We start from the raw sequence: 15,959 nt of genomic DNA on the forward strand, positions 1-15,959 counted from the left end.
TCTGGGATAAATCCATTGTCATGTCGTGTGCAGATCACGCACGATTTATGACTAAAGCCGGACCAACAATCTGCTCCGAGTCCACGCTCTTGCGCAGCACAATCGCTCGATTCCCAGATCGATGGGGCATCCTGAACTCATCGAAGGAGAGTTTCTACAGATTGTTGTTGACCTGTTTGGTCGAGAGAGCAATCTGAGGATGAAATGTCGACAATGGCCGAATCTCCCCTTTCTGGCTTAGCCAAGTTGTCAGACATACGATTCTGTTTGTCGATAATGGATACGTTGATAGCTTGACTCACAGCCCGAAAGTACGTTCATACTCATGTACAGGCGTGAAGACCACAGGGCCATTGTCCGGCCTTTTGCATGACCACCACATTGCCGTCTCACCTCACCACCAAAAGGCATGTGAGCAGACATGGAAGCCGCATGATTGTGCGTCTAGCTGGATCCAAAAATGAGAAATAAGGCTTTTCATCCACAACCTGGTCCACAACCTGAGAAAGGTTGTGGACTCTCCCGCAGGATCTGAAAGCCCAGCTAGACCAGCCCGTCCAATTGTTGATACCGAAGATTTCCGACATACTGATCTTGGAAAGACTTCAGGAAGCATTGCTGAGAGACGGAAACGCACGGGGTTCAATATACGCGCGGTGAACGTTTTTCTTGGGCGCGGTGGACAACCGGCCAACTTCGATCTCATTTTAAGAAGTCAAAATGCAAGTACCTTCGACTCAGAAAAAGCTGAGATGGTAGCTCAGAGCTGCTGGAGATTTCTCATGCACAATTGAAGCGCAGGTTCTGAATGCATAAAGGTGAAAAGGCTGGCCGGAACTATAGCTTATTTTGGGACTTGTCTTTTTGGCTGAGGAATCTTTGGGTGGCAAAAGTGGAGGTTTGAGGCCATGTGGAGGTCAAAACGGGAGCTAAATTTGTATGAGCTTTGTCAAGGCACACCGCGTCGGAGCAAAAAGGCTCACCCCGCGTATATCGAACCCCGAAACGCACACAAAGCAAGTTTGACGGGATACGCTAACACATTCATGATTATTCCTTATAATTATGCAGATATTCCAAGTGTAGAGCTCAAAAAGATTGGAGAGGCAGGGACTCGAACCCTGGCTAAGCGAAAAACGTCCCCTTGAAAATGCGGATCGCTTGTCATACCCCTTGACCACATCCCCGTGTAACAAAATTTTAGGTTTTTGCCTCACTATATAAATATGCCACTGACTGTTCAAATCTCTCTACTCCTGTTGAGTATTTTCCTTTGCTCCTTGCTCATATGTAATCAGTTTAAGCATATGGAAGCTCCCAGGAGAATCATTTGACTAAGACTACATCATGCATGGTACTATGATCTAAACATCGCAAACCTTATCTGAGCACCCCTATAGGGGCTCACAGAGATCTGGAGGACTTTTTATAAAATTCCTCTCGCGTCAACAAACATCCCCGAGATCACTTTTAGACTATCTTACCTTCCTCAAGCATCCAGTTTAACACTCGCAACTGTTATCGCCATCCCGGGAGTCATCTTGACCTGTTTCACCGCTACTCAACAATACCCATAAATGTCAAGATCGAGGATTGATCGGAGTTAGCACTATGAGCGATACGTCCGAGAGGGGAGAAAAGGATGTCCACTCGGATGTTCCTTCCGATTCAAAAATAGCACAACAAGAAAACAAACAAACGGATCCAACAACAAGTGATAGTCAACCAGAAGCACGTAGGGAAGATGTAGATGTAGAGGATAAGGGGGAAACAGTGACAGATGAGCAGGACAAGTTAGCTGCAGATGCATCTAAAGGAGACAACCTCGAATCCGAGCCAAAGCAGCAAGAACCACAAAAGACGGCTCAACAAGAATCACAACCGGAGAAGATAGAAATACCACAGGCTACGCATGATGAAGTCCGAGATCAACTTCAGCCAGAACAGCGAGAGGAAGGTAATAATGGAAATAGTGTGATCGAAGTGATTAACATCGATCACGGATTACCCTTAGATGATGAAGAAGGTTTCGACCCTGCGACATTAGCGAATCTCGCAGCGTTGTCAAGGATCATAGGAGAGGATGAGGAAGATTTTGATGGATCTCAAGTGAACCCTGATGGTGAAGACAATCAAGGGCAAGCGGAAGATGCTCTAGAAGTAGATGATCCAAAGCATGGTGGACCTTTGACAAGAGAGCAAGTCCAAGAATTCGTGAAGAATTTGAGTCATCGAGACAAGCAGCACGGTGAAGATGGAGAAGGAGAGGAACGCGAAGATGATGTCGAGAAGAAGGATAAGGAAGATGGAAAAGACAAAGAAAGTGACAATGAGGAATTACGGGAAGTTGACGAGGATGAAAAAGGGTCAAAAAGCAAGCAAGGGAAAGATGATGAAGAATACGAGGAAGATACCAAATTGAATAATGAAGGTGGTAAACAAAAAAGGAAAAGAAATCGAACCGTGCTAAGTTGCACCGAGTGTCATAGAAGAAAACAACATTGTGATAGGAATATACCTTGTAGTAGGTGTATAAAGAGAGGTGTCCCTGGTATGTGTCGAATGGAACATCCTGTTCTACCTCAACGGAAGAAGCGGAAGTGAGTTATTTTATTGCGTCCCGTTCGTCTATGCGCTTAATTTCTATGGCTCATGCCAATGTGATCTCAGGGTACAAGAAGACGAAGATATCAACTACGAACTTGGTCTTCGAGTTCAAGCTCTCGAATCCCTTTTGAGATCCGGCTCGCTCATGGACGCGGATCAGGCTTCAGTCGCAGCTAGAGAAACAATCATGCATGCCACACGAGCTGCCAACGCAGGCTCACAAGACGCCAATAATGCGCTAGCGCAACTGACGCAGAGTGTCGCTGCCGGAGGTGGGATAGGAGGACTGAGTCAAGATGCTCAGTCGAGTCTGCTTTTGGATGTTTTACAACAGGCAAGCTGCATCAATGGTGTTTGAACTCTGGATTTCAGCTTACTTGGACAACCTTTCTTAGCTTACCGCTGCAAGTATGGGTAAACCACTCAATACGGGAGGTTCCGCGGAAGGTGTCAATCGAAGAGGTTTAGACGTCTGGTCCGCAATACCGACTGCCTCTCAGGAGACGTAAGTTGGCATGATGGGCTCTTGCAGTGCAAGCTGACGATCGTTTCGTGATCATAGTTCTGTGGCAATTACAACGGCCTACGAAAACGACGAAATACCGACGAAAATCAACTTGTCTCTACCCGGTTTCAGAGAAGATAACGGAAAGATATTTATACCCCCTACAGTACGGTATGTGGAGAAGAACTTGCGAAATGATAATATATTGGCTAGGGAAGCGTTACCTGTAGAAGGGTATGCCCCATTCTTAGACGTGGGCGTTAAGTTTGCATATGGTGCAGATAGTCAAGCATATCGTCATAAGAGGGTAAGCTGTGGACCTTATGCAGGAAGATTGAGATACCCTTAGACTGATGCCAATCTTGCTCTAGATCGCATCTATCCAAGCATTCTCGTTGACTGGAGGACTGCGATTGGCGGCTACCTTTTTATCACGTTTCCCTCCTATACCGACCACTAAAACGGTATTCGTGCCCTCCCCTACTGCAGACGAAGATACGACTGCACTGCAGGATGCCGGCTTGGAAATACGCTCGTTCAGGTTCTTGGATTATAAGACCGGTAGCGTGGATTGGGAAGGGTTGAGAGAAGATTTACAAGATGCTCCGCTTAAGTCTATCGTGTTGCTGCAAGTCAGTGGAAGTATGCCTTGTGGTGCAGAATTGTCGACGAATCAATGGAGATTATTGGCTGCTCTACTACAAGTGAGTTGCGTTCTGCCGAGTCATATAACTAGAGCATCTCAGAAGCTGATCCGATGCACTGTTTGATAGGAACGAGAATTGATCCCCCTAGTCATGATGGCTTTCCAAGGGTTATCGACGGGAGATACTAATCGGGATGCCCAAGCTTTAAGATTTATGGTTCACGAAGGTTTGCCAGTTGTTTTAGTGCAAAGCTTCGATGCTGTAAGTCTATTCACAATCAAAGTGCTAGACCCATCGGAGCGTAGGCTGACATTTGATGATCCAGATGATGGGTATTTACGCCGATAGCCCGGCAATAGTATCGATAGTTACCCAAAATGTGGAGGATCGAGATAGGGTAGACTCTCAGCTGCGTTCGGTGGCAAGAGGAATGTGGTTCCACCCATCGCCATGGGGTGCACAAGTGGCTCATCAAATCTTATCGGATACGAAATTATACCCTGCTTGGTGAGTTGCTTGTTGATTCGAGTTGCATGTGCTGATCGGTCTTATATCATGACTTTTAGGCTCGCTGAAATCAAAGCAATGTCGGATCGTCTACGGAGTGTACGGGAGAAATTGTATGACCTACTTGCCAATAAACTGAAAACACCAGGATCTTGGATACATCTAAAACGAGCGAGCGGGATGTATTGGTGGGTCACATGTTATTTTTCTTTCTCTTTACACCAAAGCATCTATTGACTTTCTGATTTTTAGTACTGCTCTACTTCCACCTTCTCAAGCAGAAGCATTAACTTCAAAAAGACATGTTCATTTATTACCTGATGGATGTTTTAATTTAGGTTGTTTAAATGCATTAAAAATTGATTTTTTAGCAAAATCAATTGATAATGTTGTTAGAGAAGGTATAAAAGAATTAGAAGAACAACAAGCACAAAGAATTGTAATGGAATTAGCATTAGTTGCTGCAAAAGAACAACAACAAAGAGAAGAAGAAGAAGCATTAAAATTACAAGAATTAGCAGAACAACAATTAGCACGTGAAGAAGATACTTTATTAATGGAAGCTTCAATTGCAAATGCAATTGAAAAACAAAGATTAGCAGAAGAACAAGAAGAAATTTTAAAAAAACAAAATGAAAAACAAGATGAATTTTTAAAAAAACAATTAGAAAGAGCTGAAATTGCGAAACAAGCTGAAGCTATTTTAGCATCTTTACAGAATCCTAATAATCATTTAGGAAATGGAATGTAGTCCTAATCATGTTTTTGGTGTTTTTTTGAAAAATCTTGTAGAATTGTACCTACTTACAAATTTGTACTTTTGTACTTTTTTACTTTCGATAAATGCCTATTCAGATATTTCGTATTGTTGTATGTTCAAAATGTATTCAGTAGCAAGGTATCAACTCAAATGCTCATACTATACATTCAATGATGCACTCAGATGAATTGGAGATAGCAAATACCGAATTCGAAAGAAAGATATAAGAAAGTAAAAAGCTAACCAAAAATCCTAATATACACGATAGTATTGAATATATGAAATCCAATAAAGTCCTTATACTACTTGATCATAATTGAAACATGAAAGAAAAGATCATTTTACCGAAAAACTACAGCGCCGCCACTTGAGCCAATAAATTATCTAAATCATCATCAAATTTTTGTAAATTTTCAATTGAATTAATGAAACAATTTTTGATTTCAGGATGTATATTTTCTTTATCCCAATTAATTTTTTCTCCACCTAATAATAATTTATCTAATTCTTTTAAATCTTTTTCGTTCCCATCTGATTCATCAGATCGAATATCAGAAGAACCAACTTTTCTTGGTATATATTCTTTTGAGCGAATTTCAATTATAGCCATCATTTCTTTTATACCGAAATCATCTTTATACCTTACTGGACCACCTCTAGGTGTTGGACTTATACTTCCACTTACAGCTCTAGTAAATACTGCTCCATTAAAAGGTGGTGTAGGGTGCGTAGATGAAGTAGCTGTTACAGGAGTCGAAGATCGATCGTCTTCTGTGTCATCATCATGATCATCATTTCCTTCTGATTGACGACTGCCACTATTCTGGGGATGAGAGTTATTAGAAGTGTTTCCTTCCAAATCTGACATGATGGAAGCTATAGAAGGTTGTTGACGATGTCGAGAATATATAATTTTATTAATCGATTGAGCGGCTGAATTATATTGACCAGATCTAGAATTAGATCTTGGTGTCGAAGAATCATTATTGCTGTTATGGAAATTGAAAACCTGGTTCGAAGCTTTAGGTGTCGAGTTAGAATCGATTTTACCTTCGGGTAAAGCGGATAATACTTGTTGATGCTGCGGTGTTTGTCTGCCATTATTAGGTGTGACTCTGCCACTTCCGTTGGGCGTATGTCTACCGGTCGAGATTTCTTGTTGCTGCTGCTGCTGTTGCTGAGTCACGACTTCTTCACTTGAAGTGGAACCTTTGATGCTTCCAGATTTGACCTTGTCTATGACCCTATTCAACTTTTCTTCTAAGAAAACCTCTTTGTGCTGACCTTTACCAACCGTTTCCTCGACCGCACCAACAAGAATGTCCTGAGACTGGGAGTTACTTCTCGATCTCCTATTTTCCGTTTGAAAGATGGCGTCACTCAGTATTTCAGCCTTTTCAATCCCTTCATCAGGTGTAGATGGCGCCGTGATATAAGCAGATTGATCCGTTGCTAGTCGATTTAGAACTGGTTTACCCATTATTGGAGACGTTTCGGAAGGAGCAGGGTCAATACCCCATTCTTCCTCTAACAGTTCAGAGATGTCGTACGTCTCGCCATCATCATCAATATAACTATATCGGACTACTTCTTCACCGTTATGCTCGATTAATCTGGATGATCTGAATGTACCCCGGTCCGGTAATACGATATCTACACCTTGTGTAGTATTGATATGCGCAGATATCAAGGCTTTCTGGTTAGCACGAGAAGCAGCTCGTTGAGCAGCGATAATCTCCGCAGGCGATCTGGTATCTGTACTGCTATTTGAAGAGATAGTCGATTGCCGAGGTGTAGAATCGGCTCTGGCACTTGCGATTCCTCGTGGATGAGTATGTACTCGGCGCAAGACGAAAATGGGATCACTCGGTAGGATATCTGATGCCGAACCTAGATTGTACTGTAGATCCCGGGAGCGACGTCGCTCGGCCGGTGTGGTCCGTTCCATTGGACGCAGATTGGGAGGCTGGTCATAAGCTTCCAGTATCCTACTGGAGGTAGGAAGCAGGCGTTCTGGATAACAAAAAATGTGAGTATGTTACGCATATCTCAGAATTGCTCGTATCGATACGACTCACCTTGACCATGTGAAATTACCGCCAAATTGTACCTGACTCTCGTCACACTTCGCCTTTTGCCAACTTTATCTTCAACTTCATCTCCACCGTCAACAACCCCTTCCTGTATACCGAATCTATCTAGACCTTGTTCGATAGTTTCTACTACATTGGCATTTCTAGGTAAGACGAAGTACCTGTTTCGGGGACCTTCATTTTCGTTGTGTTGAGTTGGACCTTCTTTGAGCAGGGATTTCGGTATGATAGAATCGCTTGCGGGGTCAAAAACGAGGTTATCAGGCAAATCGGCCTGATGTATCATCAGCTGAAGGGTGAATCTAGCAGAAGGAGATGAGAATCGTTCGGGAGAAGCCTGGCCATTCGTCTTCACAGACAGAGAATTGTTGAATCGTCGTTGGACTTGTGCAGGCGGTGTCTTGTCCCCATCTGTCGATGCTACAGATTCTCGATTATTGTTATGGTTAATTGTCCATTCTCCAGGCTGATTCTCGGGACTTGAAGTTGAGTCTTGCTCTTGTACTGTCGATAATTGGGTACTATAGCTTGAGAATTCGCTGGCAGGTTCCGGCATTCCAATTGACCCATTCTGGTTCAATTGTACTGATCCAGGCCTTCTTCTGTTCAAGTAGATCTTCACAGCCGAATCATCCGAAAAATCGTTCATGCCCAATTTCGCTATAGCAGGGTGATTCGATAGACTGATGACACTGCTCAAGGAACTGACACTTGAACGTTTCACTGTTGGTGTGATGGCCCCCATCCTACTAGTGAGATCTTCATCCGACTCGTTTGCCCAGCGTTGAACGGCCTCCTGAAACGCGATCAGGGGTTTTTCATCAGGCGATAATTCGTATTCTTCCCCATTGACATCTCTAATTGTTACGAAGTAACCTTTATCCGCTGAGCTTGATGAAGAATTCATGGTGAGGTGGAACCGTTGCATAGCTTGTTTGATCAAATCGGATGCAGAAGTCGTTTCATTGACAAGCGCAGTCTTGAAGGAGCTTTCTGATTTGATATGATCTCCTGCGAATATCCTAATCACGTTCAGAAGAGGTGGTCCAGCTGGATTTGGCGAAAGAATTATCGAACTTGGTCTTCCACCGGTAGTGTTGGTCTTTTCTCGATAGTTGCCGTCTCCATTGATATTGGTCAAATTACCGTTACCCATACTCGCGGCCAATCGCATGGCAGCGGCAGATTGTGCGACAGCTGCAGCAATTTCTGCTGTAGTCGGCGAATGTAATTCTGAAGAAGGTGATTTATTTAGATACTTGGAGGTATACGATTGCATACGGGCTTGGTCTTGTTGCTGAAGACGTAAGCCATGTGACGATACGCCGTTTTGCTGCTGCTGCTGCTGCTGCTGCTGCTGTTGTGGTTGTTGTGGTGGCTGTTGGGATTGCTGTTGAGCTGAAGGAGGCAGGGTATTGCGCTCTTCAGACCAGCGTTGCTGGCCTGATTGACCTTCGGTATTACCACTGACCATACTCTCCTCCGAGCTTCTCGTATCATTGCCCGCAGTTCCCTTCCCACCCTTATCCTTGCCTTTGCGGTGGAAGAGACCACCTAACATACCCCTCTTCTTCCGCTCACCTCCATCAAGATCTTCTTTGCTTCCTTTTTTCATCTTCTTGCCCTTTTTATTGATCTCGTCTGGGCTCGTTGGGGTAACACTCCGCTGAGATGAACCAGTAGAAACGACCGAGGATACGGATTGTACAGATTGAGCTGATTGACCAGAAACGTTTCGTTGTGAGCCATTCTGCTGCTGGACTTGCATAGCCGAGGGTAGTAAGGGCCCATTGTTCGAAGAACCAGAACCATTAGCGACGGCAGGTGTAGCTGTGAGTCGACGTGTTTCATTGCCTGCTTGAGCTGGGTCCATTATTGCACTTCCTGCTGAGCTTGATGCCAGAGATGTGTTTGAAGTTGATGGTGCTATACCAGTTGAGATGTTTTCTCGAGGTGCGAAAGGATTATTGGATTTAGGTTGGATCGTGTTACCGTTCTGACTCTGCTGTTGTTGCGATTGACGTTGTTTCTGATCTGATACTTTGCGTTGTTCTTCGATTGTTGCGTTATCAGCCCATTCAACTCCATCATCAGGTTCCATTTCAGCGTCTGGACCTAAAGACTGATCGATTCTATGTACTTCCATCTCATGTCGTACATCTCCATGTTGAGGTTCTGCTCCTGCGCGTTGAGATTCGTTTTCGACTTGGTCGACTTCTAGTTCGCCTTCATCTTCGTGTCCGGAATCATCTTCATCACTTGACCAAGTGACTCCAGGGTGGTCAACATATGTAGGAGGAGCGAAAACCACTCTTCTACTTCCAGCATTATCGGCATTCACCTCGCCAGAGAAATCTCTCCTTAATCCCTTAGCTTTTCCAGCGATAACATCTTTCAGCTTTTCTCTACCTTGTACATTTCCAGCTTGTTTCTCTAACGAAGTAGCAGCCGCCAGATCTACATTTCGGTGCTTGTTTAAACGTGCTAATCGCTCGTAAGGCGTTTCAATGTTTTCCGCAGGTATGTATCCTACATCTTCGGTCTTTAGTACTCTGACCAACCACCAATACGAATTTGCATCATCGAGTAGAACTAAGGAATCTCCTTTTACTACTGAAGCTTGACCCTCAACTGTAGCCAAGAATGTATGACTGATGAATGTAAGATTATAAAGGTTAGACAAGTGCTCCAAAATCTCGTCATTGGCAGTAGTAGGATGATTCAACTTACAGCGCGTATGTTAAACTGAAGTCTATATTCTCGTCCGGCATACTATCCGTATCACTCTCTTCGTCACTATACATCTCCTCATCCTCTGCTCCGCCATTATTATTATTACTTCTAGAGGATGATGCCGTACCACTAAGATCTGTGGTACTGCTATGTTGTTGTTGATGTTGTTGGTAATACATTGCCTGTTGTTGCTGTTGATGATAGAAATGGGCATGAGCAGGATCCATTGTATCTCCTTCTATGGAATCATCGTCTTCCTCGCTTTCTTCTTCTTGGGAGTTTTGGTGCCCGTTCAAATCGTGTTCGTCATCTGATTCATCTTCCATGACTGATTGTGAAGGATACATGTGTTGTTGATATTGATTCTGAGGATAATACTGTTGTTGTTGATGCTGTTGGTATGGGTGAATCGGTTGAGGTGCTACAGCTGCCATTTTTACATGTGTTCGTTTGTTCTCTCGCCTTTGATTTCGTTTGGATGGGTCCTTTGGATGTTATTCCTAAGTTGTTGTTACGGTCAACTCGCGGACGCGAGAAATGCGATTGAGTTTGTTGTCGTTAGGTGAAATCGTTGATATTCGTTAAATCGTTCGTGTGCATTAAGCCTTCGAGAAAGTAATATTGCAGTTCGTCGAGATAAGCATGAGTACGTCAATAGATGGCGGCAGAGTTATTCCTATTCCGACATTGGAGGAATGAGCCTGAGATTCTGCCGTATGATGGTTAGTTGAATGATTGTACTTTTTGACCTTTGTATTCAACGCGTATATCCAACTCATTCACTTTCACTTTAGTGCTAGGTCAAACGCGCACGAGCCACCGATCACATTTCGCGTGATTATAATATGACAATAATACAATTTAACTGCTTATTTACGCTTATCATTTTACGTATTCGTTGCACATGCATGATACCAGGATATGTTTCAAGTTGACAGGGTTCCTACCGAATTACAAACAACTCTTCCTTATTGTGTGTTCTCGAGTATACAAGAAACGTGACGCACAGCTCGCCAACTTCCAGACTTATGACGCTGAAATGAGATTGAACCCGACTCAAAGGATGGTTCACTATACTCCACATTAACAGCAATAGCAGTACGCTCTCCAGGCATTGACAAAACGATGTTACGGCGTGCAATATGTACGCATGTCAGACGGGTATCATAGTCGTTGTGACGTTATGAGACGTAGCAATACGAGGTTTGGATAGATTAGGATTATCTCTAGGTCTCAAGATATACTGTAAGGGGGATTGTTGGAACAAGGAGCTTGAAAAGGGTTGTGTGATGGAGAAGCGATCAATGCGTAAAAAGTTTGGAATGACACTGATACCTGGATGAATGACAATCTTGCTAATACACTCACTGCATTCTCAATTGCAACATCATGATTACAATGCTGATTTTCACAGTCTTATCAAATGACCAACAAGGCGAAATAAATGCTTTCAGAAAGAGTATAAATGATATTCTGACCTAATAAGACATTCCATTCATGATATAATTCACAAAGCAGACATATTCGCCCTTTTATTCACGACTCAGAATTCAACAACAACCTCATTTCACTCCACCTTCAAACTCCTTTCAACTAAGCATCTCTGCCCCGAAAAAGAAGACAAATCATTGCAATTATCCGATCTCAGAAATATCCACTCGCCTTCCTCATCTGGACTCAGCGGATCGATTTCTTTCGACCCCTCGTTCAAATCCCGCTTCACGGTTGCTTCGAACAATCCGAAGATAACAAAAGTAATAATCAAAGGATACTCGTAGATAAGGCGTCATATTCAATAACCTCGTCTAGCACCAGGTCATATATCATTGACTGCTTGGTGAGTATGTCATTTTCGCCCCTTTCTGAAACTGGCAATTTGCATTTTACTTGATTAAAAGTTTTAACTTCCACAATGACTACGTCGTAGCATACCAATCACCTTTCCCGCCGAATATATAATCGACAAGCCTGACATTAATCAGCCGATCTTTGAGACTATTTCGGATCATCAAAGACCCCAAGAATCCAACCCCGATAGCCTGAAAATGCTCGGATCACCCTCTCAAGTACCCCTACCGCCTTCACCAGCATACAGCGGCCACGATTCACCTCCCACCATAATGTCACGCTTAGCACCGCCAAATGGAATCTCTACCCCAGACAGAACACCTTCATCGAGCTCATCATTTGGTGAAGACGGTTCCCCGACATCCTATGAGGCTGGTCCAAGCGTGGTTCATGAAGAAAGGAGACATGCAAGTGCGAGCGACGTATCACGGAACTATATAGCGAAATTGGAGGATTTTCAACTTATCAAAGTAATTGGGAAAGGTTGTGCAGGAAGAGTAAGTTAGCTATGATGACACCTGTCAGCTTAAGTCATCACAGCTAAACTATGATCGACAGGTCTTATTGATAAAACATACTCCAACTAACAATGTACGAGCTATGAAAGCCATATCGAAAAGATCAGTCTTAACGCATGACGAATTGAATCATACTTTGACTGAACAATCAATATTGAAACGCTTTGCAATTGACGAACCTAATAATCGGTTCATCTCCAAGCTTTATAACTCATTTACGGATAGAGAGAATTTTTACTTTGTCATGGAATTTTATCCTGGAGGGGATCTAGCAACTCAAATGGAAATTCATGGAATATTGGGCGATCACAGAACTAGGTTCTATGCTGCTGATATAACCCAAGGACTAGAAGATTTGTAAGTAATCTCGCATTTTGATCGGTAGGCATCCAAGTCACAACGAAGCGAAACAAATCTCTTGCTCCCGCGAGAACGTTGTAAATTAGCCGTGCTGATGAATATTGATTGGCAGACATAGACATGGTATCATAGTACGGGATTTGAAGCCAGAAAAGTGAGTCCAACTGATACACCACGTACATATCCCAAGGCTCAACGGTACTAAAGTTTATTGATCTTAGCATACTGCTCAACGCCAAAGGCCATGCGGTTTTAGCGGATTTTGGACTTTCCAAAGAATTCTCTTATCGTGGAGATCCCAAACCTATACATGTGGTCACATACCCGGGACAACCAGAACTACCGCCATGGGCAGGACAAGGAGCCGGCAGTCTGAGAACTATGGCTAGTGGTCAGAAAAATTTGATGATCGACAAAGCTTACTCATTTGTCAGTCCATTTTTTTGTGTCCTTTTCCGGCTGGCCATAAAGCTAACTTGAACGTATCGTCAGGTCGGAACTTCAGAATACCTTGTAAGCTACCTGTCGTGAAAGGCGATATCAATTTAATGACGCCTACTGCTGCCGAAAATAGTCACCTGAGGTAGTCAAGCGGGGTGATTATTCGTATGCAGTGGATTGGTGGGCTCTGGGTTGTATTGTATTGGAAGGTTTAGTGGGAAGAGTGAGCTTCCCAAATTCAACTTGTCTGGATACCACTAGCTGATCTTTGGTGTTAGGTACCTTTCAGAAAACTTGATGATGAACCTCCCGTGAGCTGCTACAAACATTTGGTCGGTACCAGCGTACTATTACTGATGACGACAATGTAGATGGTTTTGTGGAACAAGATATTGTTCCAGCCTTGGGATGAGCTTTTTCATGAGCCAAAAATGGCAAGGTTTATGCCTGATCCCGTCACATATCATTTCATCGATGCGGTGAGCTAGATTCTACCAGTATCAGGTTCACAATTCCTGAGACGCTGAAGCTGGCTGCGTAACGACAGCTACTACAGAAGGACCCAATGTGGCGCTTGACAGAGCCCTGCGTCAAGCAACATGACTATTTCGCCTTGCTGTAAGCTTAGCCATGCTTGATCGTGCCTGGAACAAACTGACTCGAATTCGTACTCTTAGAGATTGGGATACTGTGAGAAAAGGAGAATATCAAGATCCTCACAGTCTAGATCTTCACCCTATAGCCGAGTACAATATTAAATATTTCCCGAAATTGTGCTTGGAGGAAGACCTCTCAGTTGATATGTCGACACACGATCTCAGAAACGACGAAATTGAGCACAAAAAGACTCCACTCAACGACAATGCCTTATACGCCTTGGAGCAAGCCAAGTATCGCTATGAATTGGAGAACTTCGCTTGGAGCAGGGATAATGACGGGTACGAGACCGTTGCGGAGAGTGAGATGGAAGAGAGTGTGACTGATCAAGAGGAAATAGAAGGTGGAAGAATCGATGGAGCGGACGAAATGGACCCAATACAATCCAACGACATTGAGGACGTCCTGCCTGACACATTGAAGGATGAAGAGGTAGAGGTGGAGGATATGGAGGAGGAACCAGTCTTGGCCGAACATGTCGATGTCGAGCGAAAGCCAGTCCCAGACGTCATTACGGCAATCACCTCTGCGAACATGCAAGAACCGATCGTCACCCCTGCAAAGGACCAACGAAGACTATCGCACTTCGGCTCGCCGGAATCTGCGTATTCCGACAATCTACCGTCATCTTTTGTCGGCTTGCCAGCATCTCCTGCATCTGTTGCGCCAGCCATAATCTCCAGTGTAGAAGATATTGCAGTCAAGCTCATCAGGTCTTCCGAGAGCAACCACGAGAACACGATTGTCTCGTCACCACCTGAAGGTAGTATCGCTCCCTCACCACCAGCGCATGATCATGATGTGCCAAACTGGGAAGGTTCGGGGCGACCAATGTCAAGACCGGTCGAGCGGCTATCTCAGACCCCGCAGCAGGATCTTCCTGAATCACTTATATCACTGACTTCATCGACCCATCCTACCAAATCTCATCCTATTCCTATCCCGCTTCGACCCAAACCTGTTCGACAGATATCCGAGGAGCTCAACCTAAATTTACCCACTGGACTCCCTTCGTCTGGTCTATCAGTCTCAGATATCGTCAGTATACCATCCCCTCATCCAGGTTCACCAAATAGGATTCTCAGGCGTCATCGTCAAATGGGGAGTGTTGACACAGTCCCCATGGCAAGATTATCAGTAGAGCTACATGGCGTACGGACGTATATTGATGATGAAGATTGGGAAGAATTGACACTTGATGATCCAAATGCTTCTGCTCCGAATGGCGGGGGGTCGAATCATTCATTTTTGGGTCTGGGCAGAGTATTGAAAAGAAGACCGTCAAACCTCTTGACCAATTCGATGGGAACAAATAATAGTGGATCAGGATCAGGACTTAAAAGGCAAATAAAAAATTCTGATACTTCCTCATCTCGAAATTCACAAGCTACTTCTCCAATCAAATCACTGACTAATAGACCTGTGTTATTTTCCAATAAATCGATTGAAAATACCAAAAAAGCTTTCGAGAAATTTAAAGCTTTCCCAAAGCTAAAAAACCTCGCTTCCCCAGAGAATAAAATTCCTTTGCATTCTCCTTTGATCGGACCTCCTTTCAGCGCTGATAACAAAGATCTTAATTCTCTGCCTCATCCTACTGGTATATTGGGCAACAGTATACCGTCGAATGCACAAGGGAATAATAGTAGACCTGTTATAGCATATAGAAGACATACAGAATCAGGTTTAGGTTGGTTAAGACGTAGTCCAAAGAAATCATCTTCGAATAAAAATTTCAAAAATCCTTCGGCTTTGAGTTTGAAAGATGAACGAAATCAAAGTGAAGTTTCTTCGCCTATTGCAAATATGCAGGGAAAAAAACAAGATGGATCGATAGATAATTCTACAAGTTCAGTTAGTATTTCAAAAAATAATGAAGGATTACCTAAATTGGAATTAAGTGAAATTGAATTAACAGGTTTAGATTGGGAACCTTTTAATAGTAAAGAATGGGGAGTGAAATAAAGTTGAAAATACGATTCATCAACAAAAAAAGAAAAGCATTTGAATGTAGAAAAGATTTCTTGAAATTTGTTAATATGGTTATTGTTTGATTTCTCAAAAAACGGGAACGAATGTTATGAGATATGATTTTATGTATATAACGAAATTCTTATTTTGTTTATTGTTTGATTTGGTTTTATATAATTCCAGATATAAATTAAAAGTATCACTTTTATTTTATTCTACTCTGACTCATTTATATGCATATTCTACCAATGTGGACAAGATTTGACAATTTGCTCAGATATGCAGTTGCTTTTGTCTTATGAGTAGAAGTAC

General features: G+C 43.1%; 3 protein-coding genes and 1 non-coding gene across 4 annotated transcripts; 2 read left to right on the plus strand and 2 right to left on the minus strand.

Annotated features, from left to right (window-relative positions):
* Positions 1 to 1,099: 1,099 nt before the first annotated feature.
* Positions 1,100 to 1,187, minus strand: I206_107494. Its single transcript has one exon. It is a non-coding gene; the product is annotated as a tRNA-Ala (tRNA).
* Positions 1,188 to 1,611: 424 nt separating this feature from the next.
* I206_107495 (uncharacterized protein) lies at positions 1,612 to 5,017 on the plus strand (the record flags this gene model as incomplete). The annotated part of the gene is made up of 9 exons (XM_070203533.1): positions 1,612 to 2,600; positions 2,671 to 2,941; positions 3,003 to 3,112; positions 3,170 to 3,419; positions 3,484 to 3,816; positions 3,886 to 4,020; positions 4,085 to 4,266; positions 4,326 to 4,454; positions 4,519 to 5,017. 9 exons carry the CDS (start codon positions 1,612 to 1,614, stop codon positions 5,015 to 5,017), a joined length of 2,898 nt encoding a protein of 965 aa, XP_070059634.1.
* Positions 5,018 to 5,378: 361 nt separating this feature from the next.
* I206_107496 (uncharacterized protein) lies at positions 5,379 to 10,286 on the minus strand (the record flags this gene model as incomplete). The annotated part of the gene is made up of 3 exons (XM_019157537.1): positions 5,379 to 7,039; positions 7,105 to 9,770; positions 9,850 to 10,286. The coding sequence occupies 3 exons, from the start codon at positions 10,284 to 10,286 to the stop codon at positions 5,379 to 5,381; spliced, it is 4,764 nt and encodes a 1,587-aa protein (XP_019009177.1).
* A 1,611-nt stretch (positions 10,287 to 11,897) lies between these two features.
* On the plus strand, positions 11,898 to 15,641 carry I206_107497 (uncharacterized protein; the record flags this gene model as incomplete). The annotated part of the gene is made up of 10 exons (XM_019157538.1): positions 11,898 to 12,197; positions 12,259 to 12,575; positions 12,691 to 12,732; positions 12,800 to 13,007; positions 13,071 to 13,091; positions 13,153 to 13,242; positions 13,298 to 13,330; positions 13,391 to 13,498; positions 13,567 to 13,637; positions 13,697 to 15,641. The coding sequence occupies 10 exons, from the start codon at positions 11,898 to 11,900 to the stop codon at positions 15,639 to 15,641; spliced, it is 3,135 nt and encodes a 1,044-aa protein (XP_019009178.1).
* Positions 15,642 to 15,959: the final 318 nt, after the last annotated feature.

The sequence above is a fragment of the Kwoniella pini genome, chromosome 11 (assembly GCF_000512605.2).
Source record: "Kwoniella pini CBS 10737 chromosome 11, complete sequence".
Classification (NCBI taxonomy): domain Eukaryota; kingdom Fungi; phylum Basidiomycota; class Tremellomycetes; order Tremellales; family Cryptococcaceae; genus Kwoniella; species Kwoniella pini.